At 39.3% G+C, this 12468-nt stretch overlaps 3 protein-coding genes across 3 annotated transcripts; 1 reads left to right on the top strand and 2 right to left on the bottom strand.

Annotated features, from left to right (window-relative positions):
• Positions 1–332: 332 nt before the first annotated feature.
• LOC18028668 (thioredoxin-like fold domain-containing protein MRL7, chloroplastic) lies at positions 333–2190 on the bottom strand. The gene is made up of 4 exons (XM_006412871.2): positions 1418–2190; positions 1096–1180; positions 858–969; positions 333–751 (listed from the first exon to the last, which is right to left on the bottom strand). Exons 1-4 carry the CDS (start codon positions 2110–2112, stop codon positions 648–650), a joined length of 996 nt encoding a protein of 331 aa, XP_006412934.1. The 5' UTR covers positions 2113–2190; the 3' UTR covers positions 333–647.
• A 3638-nt stretch (positions 2191–5828) lies between these two features.
• On the top strand, positions 5829–9311 carry LOC18028669 (protein NPGR2). Its single transcript, XM_006412867.2, has 6 exons — positions 5829–6058; positions 6558–6850; positions 6936–7206; positions 7283–8475; positions 8549–8702; positions 8783–9311. The coding sequence occupies exons 2-6, from the start codon at positions 6581–6583 to the stop codon at positions 9103–9105; spliced, it is 2211 nt and encodes a 736-aa protein (XP_006412930.1). The 5' UTR covers positions 5829–6058; positions 6558–6580; the 3' UTR covers positions 9106–9311.
• A 22-nt stretch (positions 9312–9333) lies between these two features.
• On the bottom strand, positions 9334–12311 carry LOC18028710 (protein PHOSPHATE STARVATION RESPONSE 1). Its single transcript, XM_006412870.2, has 8 exons — positions 12137–12311; positions 10977–11601; positions 10692–10890; positions 10513–10589; positions 10396–10438; positions 10238–10295; positions 10082–10151; positions 9334–9921 (listed from the first exon to the last, which is right to left on the bottom strand). Exons 2-8 carry the CDS (start codon positions 11541–11543, stop codon positions 9688–9690), a joined length of 1248 nt encoding a protein of 415 aa, XP_006412933.1. The 5' UTR covers positions 11544–11601; positions 12137–12311; the 3' UTR covers positions 9334–9687.
• Positions 12312–12468: the final 157 nt, after the last annotated feature.

Genomic DNA, 12468 nt, shown 5'->3' with positions numbered 1-12468 from the left:
AAAAACCCTAAAGCCCTTTTTGAATCCCTGCTATTCTCCTTATCAAAGATCCTTTTGTCTTTATCCTAATGAAAAAATTAAAATATTGAACGCCGGTAATTAACTAATTATGAACACAATAACAATGGCATTAACGAATCCTATTGGGATAGTAAGGTTTAGATATGAGTAAATATTGGAATAGATAACTTCAAAGAATACGATCAACTTATGTGTATAAAAATTACATTGTACAATTCATCGTTTGTTAACAAGACAGCATACCCACAAACACTTGTTTCCGATTTACAAATAATTTCTTCCGTTTTGTCGTCTAGACGAAGTGGTAAGCGTTCATGAGAATTATCATCTTGAATATATAAAAAAAAATATGTCCACGGCTTTTGATGATTTAAGCACTCTATAAACAGAGATACCAAATTGGTAATACAATTCAACAAAACATGTTACTTCTATTCCAAAATCCATACTTCATCACCAGCTATTTCCATAAGCCCTCTTCCCTCTCGATTTCAAAACAACAAACATAACTCCTATTTGACCTCTTTTTTTTTTACTTCTTCTTCTTCTGAGCATAACAAATGTTACATCTCAACATCCTTTCCTACACACTGACCTTTGAGTTAACTACTCGTTCCCATTGCAAACTAACAATACGGGGTTACATTAGCCTTGTCGATCCACGAAGGTCTCTTTGCTTTATAGTAGAAATGCGCAATCATTTGAACCAATTCATCCGCCGTGCGATAATCTGCATCAAGTTCAACACTGTCAGATAGATGATGATTCATCGTTCAAATATATATTGCAAAATTATAAAACAAACAGCATTAATTTAGAGCATCGAATCATATCACCTTTCTCCCTGTATAAAATCCGGTTTCCCCGTAGAAAGAGAATCTGTGGGCATTCCTTAGCTTTAAGAGCATATGCCAAATCTGTCTCGATGTTCAGATCAATCTTAACCGCCTGACTCATCAAAAAAATGGTAAACTTTGTTAGCAACGAGACCAGAGTTCTTTGGACACAGAAAGTACCGTAACGTGCAAGTCATAGAGATAAAAATGCAAACTAAACAATGGGTTTCTGGCTAACCCGTGGAGGTAATCGATCTTTCGCATCCCAATAAACTTTGATTGCTTTCTCAAGCTCCTTCAATGTCTTCCAGTTATCACTAGCCCTGTAAACGCCAAGCAATTCTAATTGATCATTCCAACGCTACTAGATTTTGTGGTCACTCTACTGAGACTTTGAACAAACAACCAAAGTTCAGCTATGGGGACATGTTTTTGGTCTCCATAGAAGTTTGATGATCATGGACTCTGATTCTAAAGGCTAATTCCTCTGTTTGGATAGTTTTCTCATATGCACACAAGGTGTTTGTGAAAACTCGTCAGTGAAAAAACAGAGCTTTTACCTTTTGTATCGCTCGAAGACGAGGACGACGAGGGGGCTAGGATGAAAGGCAAAGCTTTCCCACTCCAAACAATTGATCTCTTTGACCCAATTGTCATCAATCTCTCCTTCCCAGTCGATCTCAGCACCGTCTTCTCCGACCACGTTTTTGATCGGATGTGTGTCGAAGTACTCGGAAGCTTTGATTCCCCACCCAACATCTGTATCTACTGGCCAATCTGGGTCTTCCTCTTCCACCACCATCTCTTCTTCTTCTTCAATTTCGTCTTCGTCGTCGTTTTCCCCGGCTCTGTCCTTGATGAAATTCGCCTTCTCCTTGTTCTCGAAAACCTCCGGATTCTGCTCCCGTATGGTGGAGAAAGTGCGCTCGAGGGAGCTTCTCACGAAATCCTCCACAGCTTCGGCTTCGCTCCTCCGCCCGCGCTTCGATTTCCGCCGGATCTTCGTTGGAAACTCGGCTTCGCCACTTCGCGTGGCTTCCTTCTTTTGGTTTTTGGGTTTTTCATCGGATTCAGGGTCGGGTACGGCACCAGACGAAACAGCAGCAAGGCATACCGGAGGTTTCAAGCTCCGGGAGGATATATTCGCCGGAAAAACCGATAGTGAAATGCGACACACATCGGAGGAGCTCGAATTTAAGCTGATGAGAGGCATCGAATATCTTGGCGCAACGCAAGCTACAGCTGGGAAACTCATTTCTCTCTGTTTTGGCAACAAAAATTTCAAACGAAAATTCGCAGGAGAAAATCTCGTGATTTGTGGGTTGTTGATCTACAAGGAGCACGAGACGACGCTCATGAAATGACGTCGTTTCGACTCTGTAATGTAGTGGATAATATGTAATTGTCCCAAATCTAAACCGAAGTAATACAAACCGGGATAATAAACTGTATACCGGAAACATTTTTAAAAAATGGCAACATACAATAAGACGTTTTTTGATCGTGTTAGATTTTCAATTTTATGAACAATAAGTATTTCTATAATTCATATGTCAATCACAAAATTATACAACTTAATTAAGGAAATAAGACCCGAAAATTAATGTAAAGTTTGCATTATATGCGTGACCGATCAAGGCTCAAACATGTAAACTTAACAATAACAGACATTTAGTGTCCGCATTCGAAAATGTATACTTAACAATAACATTATACACCAGTGTCTATATATATGTATATATATTAATTTGTGTGCAAGAAGAAACAGAGACGATTATTCTAAGAATAATCCGGTGACGATACGAAGGCGATATGGAGAAGATTGTTTTTGGAGTTGTTGTCTTGTGCTCGCTGGTTTTTGTCGTGGCTGTTCTTAAACTATCAGGTTACCTTTGGAAAAAATGGCGTAATTACCATAAGAGTGATGGATTAAAATGAGGTTCGTCGATTATCTTCTTTCCTTTTCATTTCTTGTTTCGAACAACTTCAAAGAGGATTACTAACTTTTGGTATCATGACAGTTTTGATGACGTAGTGACCGGTTAGTTAGTGAACGAGGGAGAGGTGCAACTGCTCAGAACCGTATAAACTAAAAGAACAGCTTCTTTTCTACAAATTTTAGTGTTCTTAACTAAAACATTGTTTGTTTAAGAGAAATAAAAAATGCTTGTTGTTTTTGAATATTTTGTTTCTTAACCCAAATCTCTTAAAATTGTTGTACGTCTTATATATAAAAGCCTGGCATGTTATTATTACAAATTCACGATATTAAAGATTGAATAGAAATATGAGCTTCTGGAAGTTAATTTTTTTTCTATTTCACGAAATCGCAAATTAAGGTAGCTTCCTTTTAAAAATATTTACTCAATCAGTCAATCTCTATCCTTATAATATCTTTATATATTAGCACCTAATATAATACGAATGATGTCATGTAAAAAAAAATATAATACGAATGATGTCACCATCAAGAAGAACATTTCCTGGCTTCAAGCCTCTGTGAATGATTCTTGGGGGTTATGGCCCATGTGAAGGTACTCAAGCCCTGCAGCTATACTTATAGCAATCTTGTGCCTTGCTGGCCACATTAGCTCTTTGGTTCCAGCGGACACGTCTGTCATAAACAAGGAAGCGGCATTCAGGTCTCGGCACGTGTGCTAACAAATGTAGAAGATTCCGGTAACGGATTTGGCCGACTGTGTTGATCTCTGATCTGATTTGCCTCATTTTCTTGTTCAGAAACTTGGAATCTTCGTCTGCAAGTTCAGTGGCGTCTTTAGCTGGTTGGATAACTTTCTTAACGGCGATGATCTTCTCATCGCTTCCGGGTAGTTCCGCTTTAAAAACCTCTCCACAACCTTCTCTTCCAATGATTTCCAGAGAAGCTAGTGCTTCCTTGTTCTCCAAGAACGCTAAATCTTTAGCTCTCTTGATCAATGGGCTGAATATGTAAGGACTTGATGGTTTATCTGATCCTCTTATTGCTCGAAGGTATATATATAGATATGTACAATCCTTGTGTCTTATCTCATTTCGGTTATATTTTATTTATGTTTTTCTTATATTTTGTTTGTATTTTGCTTAATTATATTTTTAATTATATTTTTCTTGTATTTTGCTTAATATTATTCTAATATCAAGAGATGTTAAGTAATGATTACGAGCAACACTAACACGAGAGAGTATATTGTTCCAATGTGTAACATACGGGACCAATAGCTATTGATGTGTAACATACGGGACCAATAGCTATTGTAAGACGAAGACTGTTGTTAGACCTTTAAGAAAAAAAAACAACACCAATACGAGAGAAATAAGTTGACTCCACAACAGCAAACTTTAATCGAAATCACTTTATAGAGAGCTATATAAAGCCACTAACTCGATGTCAGAATATTCAAGACCAGTGATCTGAGACATCGTTTTTGCATCGATATGCAATCTCACACCAACACATCCTAAATCAAGAAGCCAAGAAGAAAATTTGGACATCATTTGCTCATCCTATTTCAACACATCCTAAAAGGAAAAAGTGTGACTTACTATAATCTGGACATCATTTGCTCAGATTTCTTAAGACCAGACCCAATTTTTGAAATGTTTGTTCTCATCTCGGTTACCTACATTTGAAGCAAGAATCCTTGTGAACATTAATTAGCATATTAAAAGTATATCAAAGAAAGCCAGTGATGGAGGTAATCGCACAAACAAGAATCGTGTACTTTAAAAGAAAGTAAAAGAGCTGGCTAAACCTAGCTATATTGTGTTTCGTAACAAAATCCCCAGCAAGAAATCTACTGTACATACGAAGAAAAAGTTCGGGGCCAAAGAGATTAGACAATTTCTGAAACGTGCTTCTAGTCCTTATATGTATCATTATCCTAATCTGAAGTCTAGGAAAGTGAGAAATAAAATAGAATAATATAATTCCTTACACCACTTTTAATCTGCTCTGCCACCTTCATCTGCACTTCCACCTTCGGACTCAACTAACTGCCTAAGCAAATACACATAAGTCAAAAGCCACAAGGATATAAAATATCCAATAAGCAAGGAATGTTTCGAACAATACAAAGAAAGTGAGGAAGTTTCAGGCATCAATACAAGAAAGTGAGAAATAGTAGGATGGTTTCTTACATCACTTATAATCTGCTCTTCCACCTTCCGACTCAAGGCCTTTAACTGCGTTAGCATATATACTAAGTTACAAGCCACAAGGAATTACAATATCCAATTTTCTCCGGAAGATTTACGATATAGATATCCACTTATCCAAGGCTCGAGTTAAAGCTATTAGACGGTTTTGGTCTTACTCGTTGGCAAGTTTTAGGTATTTAACAATATGTAGGATTTATATAAATCCATGCACGCCTTATGAAAAAAAAAACCTTAAAGCCCTTTTTGAATCCTTGATATGCATGATTCTCCTTATAAAAACTCTTCACACATTACCTTCTTCAAATGACAAAAACGTACAAGATTCAAAATACATTTCAAAATTCGAACAAAAACTCTAATTATAATACGAGTACTGATGTGTGATTTTTTTTTTCCTTGTTGCCATTTCAAATTTTCTGTGCTCCAATGCTCCATCATTTATTCGTATTTAATATTTTGGTGACCACTAATAAATAGGTAAAAAAATGTTGAAATAGTTAATGAAAACCAAATACGTGGGACCCGTAGAAGACATTTTCAACACGCGGAAATTAGAAAAAATTAAAGATAGAAAAAAATGAAAAAGGGATAAAAATAAAAAGGTAATAAATGTCTTTGAGTTTCTGATTTTAACTAACACCTCTCTCATCTCGTGTTCCAAGCTTCGAAAATTCCATCTGCTGTTTTTATTCGCCTGCACTATTCTTCTTCACGCCGTCTCAATTTCACAATTATTATTATTATTTTTTAAATATAAATTTTTTAGTTTTTGGGTATTACTGAAGAAACACCAAACAAAGAGGCAAAAACTCACTCACATCAATGCAGAAAGCGACAAAGGAAAAGGCGGAGAGAAAGTAAAAGGGTAGAAAAAGAAGAAGAAGAAGAAGAAAGATCAGATTTTTTTTTTTTTTAATTTCGTGGATTGTTTGCTTTGCTTGATTGCTTCGAATCGGAATAAGTCTGAAGAATTTCGAGGCGACCATGGCTGACGGCTTCTTTATTTTCTCAGATTCCTCTTCTTCTTTCCCGGAAAATCAAAGGTGTGTTCTTTTTTCTTATCTCTCTCTCTTTCTCCTCATTTGTTTCTTGATCGTCCTTATTGATTCAAGTGGATATGCGGTTCGATCTAATTTAGGGTTTTTACTGTCAATGTTTATCCCAATTTCGTTCTAAAATTCCGAGCTTTTTGATACTGAACTGAGTTAGAACCCCTTAAAGTCCTCGATTTTCTCGTAAGATTCGCTTTTTCTTTTTCTAGGGGGTGAGTTTTAGTTTAATGCTGAAATTGTGACTGTCTTTCATCGAAAATCGTTCTTTACATTGTTCAAGGATTTTATTTTTTAGGAATTGGATCATTAACATTTCGAAATTCTCAAGATTTTGATCATAAAGTTGTGATTTTGTCAATGGCAGTAAATACTGATTCATCTCGCATTAACGTGAATGATTATTTCCTGTTTCTGTGTTACGTTTTATCTCGAGATCTCCTTGAAGATTCTAATATGTGTTCTAACTTATGGTTTTGGTGCAACTTTGAAGATCATCAAACCTTTTGAGAAGCTATGAAGAAAAGCGAGATTAGGCCCGGGAAGTTGCATTTACCTAGATTAAGACAAAGTTTACGGAAGATCAGAATGAAGTGTTTGTGTTCTGGTGAACAAATGAGACTGAGGGAGGAAGAAGACAAGCAATCCGAGAATGGAGTAGGCAGAGACTACAATGTAAGCTCAGCTTTATCAGCTGCGGAGAGCGAGAATGCCAAGAAACTAGATAATGGGAACATCGAGGAAGCCGAGTTGTCTCTGCGTGAGACAAGTTCACTAAACTACGAGGTTCGATCTCTCGATTCCTCCATTATCTTTTTGCTCAAATGAAGAAAAAGCCAGAGTCATTGTGTTGTTGTTGTTGTTGTTTCAGGAGGCGAGAGCACTCTTGGGAAGAATTGAGTATCAGAAAGGAAACATAGAGGCGGCATTGCGAGTCTTTGAAGGGATAGATATCAATGGGATCACGATAAAGATGAAAACCGCTCTAACCACTAGAGAAGAGAAAAAACATAGAAGACGGTCTAAAGTCGGACTTGGTGCTGCTCCTCCTCCTCCTCCAATGTCTAAACATGCTATTAGTCTCCTTTTCGAAGCCATTTTTCTCAAAGCGAAATCTCTCCAGCGTCTTGGAAGGTTCCAAGGTAGTAACAGCCTCTTCTTTTCTTTTCATCTCGTACTTCTTTTCTTGTTCTTGGCTAAACAGAATTCTTCTTGCAGAAGCTGCGCAGTCTTGCAGAGTTATTCTCGACATTGTCGAGGCTTCTTTGTCGGAAAACGTGAATGGTGATATCAAGTTGCAGGAGACGCTAATGAAAGCAGTCGAGCTGCTTCCTCAGCTGTGGAAACTCGCTGATTCGCCGCGTGAAGCTATCTTGTCGTATAGACGAGCGCTTCTCAATCACTGGCAACTCGATCCTGAAACCACGGCGAGAATACAGAAAGAGTACGCCGTATTTCTTCTCTACTCCGGGGAAGAAGCAGTGCCGCCAAACCTTCGTTCTCAGACGGAAGGCTCTTTCATTCCGAGGAGCAACGTGGAGGAGGCTATTCTTCTTCTGATGTTACTTCTCAGGAAAGTTAACGACAAGAGAATCTCGTGGGACGCGTCAATCTTGGACCATCTCTCGTTCGCTCTCACAATCGCAGGCGATCTTACCGCTCTTGCTAAGCAACTCGAAGAGCTTAGCCCCGAGATATTGGACCAGAGGGAGCTTTATCATACGTTGTCTCTGTGTTACCATGGTGCAGGGGAAGGTCTTGTCGCGCTCGGTTTACTTAGGAAGCTGTTTTCAGAACGGGAGGATCCAAACCGGACTTCCGGTTTGCTGATGGCTTCCAAGATATGTGGTGAGAGAACTGGTCTCGCTGAGGAAGGCTTAGATTACGCTCGGAGAGCGATTGGAAACTTGGGGAAGGAATGCGTTCAGCTAGACGGTGCGTCGCGTTTCGTTTTAGGCGTTACGCTCACGGAAAGCTCGAGAACAGCGGCTACAGAGACCGAGAGGTTAGCTAGGCAATCTGAGGGGATTCAGGTTCTTGAATCTGCGGATATGACTGACCCGAGAGTCCTGCACCGTCTTGCGTTAGAGAATGCAGAGCAGAGGAAGCTGGATTCGGCTTTGGCTTACGCTAAACGAGCTTTGAAACTTGGAGCTGAGTCGGATCTTGAAGTGTGGTTGCTTCTGGCTCGGGTTTTATCTGCGCAGAAGCGGTTTGCAGACGCGGAGACGATCGTGGACGCAGCACTTAACGAGACAGGGAAATGGGAACAGGGGAAGCTGTTGCGTTTGAAGGCAAAGCTTCGTTTGGCTAAAGGAGAAGTTAAGGATGCAATTCAGACTTACACGCAGCTTCTCGCGCTCCTTCAGGTTCAGAGCAAAAGCTTCAGTTCTGCAAAGAAGATGCCAAAGGTAACTTTTTTCGTATGTTCTGACTTTCCAATTGAGAAGAGTTAAAACCCTGAAACAGACTTGTTCATTACAGGGATGTGTAGAGGGACTGAGGAGTCTGGAGATTGGGACGTGGCATGATCTGGCTCATATCTACATAAACCTCTCGCAATGGCGTGACGCAGAGACATGTCTCTCGAGATCAAGACTCATCGCGCCTTACTCTCCTGATCGATACCACACTGAAGGTATTGCCCTTCTTCTTCTTCTTCTTTGTCTTCTTCCAAGTTAGATTTTGTCATGATAGCTTGTATATACTACTTGGTAGGTGTACTGAACAAGAGACAAGGCTTATTAGAAGAAGCCGTGGAGGCGTTTACAACCGCTCTAGACATCGATCCAATGCACGTCCCGAGCCTAATATCGATGGCTGAGATTCTACTTGAGCTCGGGAACCGATCAAGCATAGCAGTTGTGAGAAGCTTTCTCATGGAGGCTCTTAGGCTTGATAGGCTGAACCAGTCGGCTTGGTTCAATCTTGGGAAGATGTATAAAGCTGAAGGATCCGTCTCGTCGATGCATGAAGCCGTTGAGTGTTTTCAAGCCGCCGTTACACTGGAGGAAACAATGCCCGTGGAGCCATTCAGATGATTTTTCCCTCGAATCATTTTTTCTTTTTTTGTTTTGTTTTGGTCATGATTTTGATATATTCTTTTGTGTTTGATTTCGATAGATGAATATAAGATACAGTATAAAGATGTATGTGTGGTACCTCATTTGATGTGAAGTTTATAAACATTTGTAATACACAGTTACAGAAAAATTAAAATAGGTTTTGGTCAAGTAATTTTGTACGCAAGATAAAAAGATTCACAAGAGTTTTATGGGGAAAATAACTCTGGGTTTAATATTCTAAAAATATTAAAACATAGAATCTGGAGTCAACTAATGATGAGTTAAAGCATTTAGATTACATTCGAATGATGAAGATTCTCCCAAACTAAACTCTTTATTTTTTGTTGTTGTTGGTTTCTTCCTTGGGGATCTGTTGTTTTGTCTACACAGCATAGTTGAGAGAGTCTTCCATCAGAAAAATAGTTAAACAGTAGAGAGCGAGAAATCCTGAAGAACCTCAAGATAAGAGAGCTGCCTTTCTCTCTCTCTCTCTCACTGTTAAACTCTGGAACACCGAAATGATCCACCAAAACACTATTTCTTAGCAGAGAGATTCTTTCAATTATCGGTTTTGGGGCGTTTTGGCTGCGGAGATTCTGTCTCTTGGCCTTTCCTGGTTTTCTCTAGTGCGGGCTCCTCTGAATCAGCGGTTTTCTTGTCTACTTGTTCGGATTCGGGTGGAGAATCTGATGTGGAGGCTGTCCCTTTGCCGAGACCCGAGTTTTGTTTCTCGAACATCATTTGCAAGTACTTGCCTTGTTCTTCTATCCGGAGTTGCAGGTTTCTTTGTATCTGCAGGGACAAGGAAAGAAAAACATTTTCATCCAAACTCATAATCTTTAGAGTCACATTTCACCTTTTCACCATTTGCAGCTTCATGAATACAAAGCTCACTCACAGGCATAAAAAGCAAAGCTATAGGCAACGACATTATGCATAATATAAGATATACCTCGAGCTGCTCATGGAGTTGCTTCTGTACTTCCATCTGAAGTCGCAGAGCTTCGGTGATACCTATCCCACTGTAGTATAAATATGATCAGCAAATATTTGATAAGGCGAGTATCCGTTAAGACTTGTGATGTTACTAGACAAAAGAAAACCTTACCCTTTCAAGTCAAGAGATGTTATATGTTCGAGCGGTGTCAACTTCTTCTCTGGCGAACCTGTACACTCAAAAGAAATTGATTTCAAAACTGAATTGTATGGAATTTTCAGGAAAAAGTCATCAAGGAAATAAAGATACGAAAAGACTTCTGTATTTACCACATTCTGATGGTTCTGGCCTATATCTAGCCGTCCTATATTTCTGCAGATACCATCTTCTATTAGAAAACATAGAATGAAACAAATGGAGGGAGGAAAAGATTGAATAACAAGAACCTGCAAATGGCTTTTGACATGATATATAGTCAAGCCTTCAACTTTCATAATCTTGAGCACACCTTTTGGAGTAGCTCCTGCGTAAGATAAGAACAATATGAGTTAACCAAAAGAAAGAGTTATCATCTTTTCTATATGCCATCCAAAGTTTCTGGAAAAAGAAGAGGAACAATGCTCACTTTCACTGCCACCAAGACTATTGACAGCCTCAACAAAAGCCTCATGCAGCTCTGGCGTCCAACGCATACGTGCCTTGCCCGCTCCGTTATTACTGTTTGAAGATGTTGTGCTGACAGGTCTCAGTTCCACTGACACAGACGGAGAAGGTTGCTGCTGAACAACCTGGAGTTGCGGCTGAATTTGCAGAGATTTTTGGTCCTGAAACAGGTGTTCAATTTCGTTCTTTTTACAAAAACATGAGAATAGGGAATGAAAAGGGGAAAAAGTATAGACTTGGAAACAACCTTTGAATCTGAATTGGAGCTAGTGTCAAGCAAGATATCATTCCAGTTAGCAGATATCAAAGGATCTTCATCGGTGATCAAATGGTCAGCCCATTCTTGCCAATCATTTCGTTTATGAATGTCATCAAAAGCCGCACCAATGCCACCATCCTCAATCTGACTGTTGTTTTGAATGGCCTGATGGTTTACAGGGAAATCAAGAAACCCTCCAGGCAGTGAATCATGGCACCAAGAACCATCGTTGCTCGGTGCCTGAGAGACGAGATGCGGTGCATTAGTAGTGCTGTTTCCTGCATAGTGTTTCTCATGAGACACCATAGATGAGTAATGAAGATTGGTTGAGAAACCAGATGATGATGAAGAACATATATGTCCAACTGCTCCACCGTTGCTGGAGGAAAGCAGATGGTAGGTTTGTCCTTGTGGCCTCGACATTAACTGAGTGTTCTCTGATCTCACGAAAACATCTTCTGTTGCTGAAGGAATTGGTGTGGATGGTATTGAAGAAGTGCGAGCTAAATTACTGAGCTCCCTGGAGCCTGATCTCTGAACCGGACGAGCCTCCATTGTTGGTTCTTGAAGATTCTAGTGGGTGCACCCCAAGTCGAATCATCAAATCTCGCATCTGATAAAAGGGAAAAAACCAAAAAAAAAAGATTTATACGTGAGAAATTGCAAAAGAAGATGTTAAATAGTAAACACCAAACTCAAATACAAGTACATAGAAGCACACAACAACAGCATCAGTTCAAGGTGTTAAAGAAGTTTGTAAGCATAGGATTTATCGCTGTTTGATGTAATAATTTCGCAAATTTATTCATTTGGTTTCCAAACGAAATGTAGCGAGAAAATTTGAAAAAAAATCAGCAGAGAAGGAATCAATATGAGAAGACGAAGAAGCTGCTACTGTAACATAGAAAAATCTATTATAATTATAATAATAATAACACAAGCATCGAGAATCATCGACAAAGCAAAACACATTATCCAACCAAACATCAAATTCGCTGGAAAATAAAGACAAACACTAATCGAATCCGAATCGACCAACCATGGACGGTTTTCTATAGAAAGCAAAGATATCTGCAATTATGCTCGAACGATACGAATTCTCTTACCTGTAGATTAAAACGAAACGCGAAAGAATAGATAATTCTCACCTATCAATTCATGGAAGAAAGTCCGGACCTAGGAGACGACGAATCGAATCTTAGGTAATTAATTAATAAATGAAAAATTCCCCGCTTGAGGAAAATCGGAGAATCGGCTCGTTGTATGTTGTCCTCAAGAGAAAGTTGACGGTGATTTCTTCGCTCTTTGTAAATTTCGTCGTCCCAAAGGAGGTGGTGGTGGCTGTCTTAACAAGGGGATCAGCCGTCGTTTCTTCACACGCGGTGTAACAGCGCGTGAGATTACTCGCTTTGCAGGGACTTACATGAAATCCAACGTGGATGCTGTTTATTGGATAATTGAAATCATTAATTAGGCTTTG

This window comes from Eutrema salsugineum, unplaced genomic scaffold (assembly GCF_000478725.1).
Source record: "Eutrema salsugineum unplaced genomic scaffold, Eutsalg1_0 scaffold_1, whole genome shotgun sequence".
Taxonomy (NCBI): Eukaryota; Viridiplantae; Streptophyta; class Magnoliopsida; order Brassicales; family Brassicaceae; genus Eutrema; species Eutrema salsugineum.
Note: the sequence above shows the minus strand (reverse complement) of the source record. Positions and strands in the feature narration are given on the sequence as shown.

Bases quoted from the DNA above. Each gene is read 5' to 3' on its own strand.
- LOC18028668 (XM_006412871.2), bottom strand. From the start codon at position 2,112: ATGAGTTTCCCAGCTGTAGCTTGCGTTGCGCCAAGATATTCGATGCCT. The intron at 1,181-1,417 runs GTAAAAGCTCTG...TGGCGTTTACAG, and splicing joins GTCTTCGAGCGATACAAAAG to GGCTAGTGATAACTGGAAGA. The intron at 752-857 runs GTGATATGATTC...AACTTGATGCAG, and splicing joins GATTTTATACAGGGAGAAAG to ATTATCGCACGGCGGATGAA.
- LOC18028669 (XM_006412867.2), top strand. From the start codon at position 6,581: ATGAAGAAAAGCGAGATTAGGCCCGGGAAGTTGCATTTACCTAGATTA. The intron at 6,851-6,935 runs GTTCGATCTCTC...TTGTTGTTTCAG, and splicing joins CAAGTTCACTAAACTACGAG to GAGGCGAGAGCACTCTTGGG. The intron at 8,476-8,548 runs GTAACTTTTTTC...TGTTCATTACAG, and splicing joins CTGCAAAGAAGATGCCAAAG to GGATGTGTAGAGGGACTGAG.
- LOC18028710 (XM_006412870.2), bottom strand. From the start codon at position 11,543: ATGGAGGCTCGTCCGGTTCAGAGATCAGGCTCCAGGGAGCTCAGTAAT. The intron at 10,590-10,691 runs GTGAGCATTGTT...TATCTTACGCAG, and splicing joins TAGTCTTGGTGGCAGTGAAA to GAGCTACTCCAAAAGGTGTG. The intron at 10,152-10,237 runs GTAAGGTTTTCT...TTTATACTACAG, and splicing joins ACATCTCTTGACTTGAAAGG to TGGGATAGGTATCACCGAAG.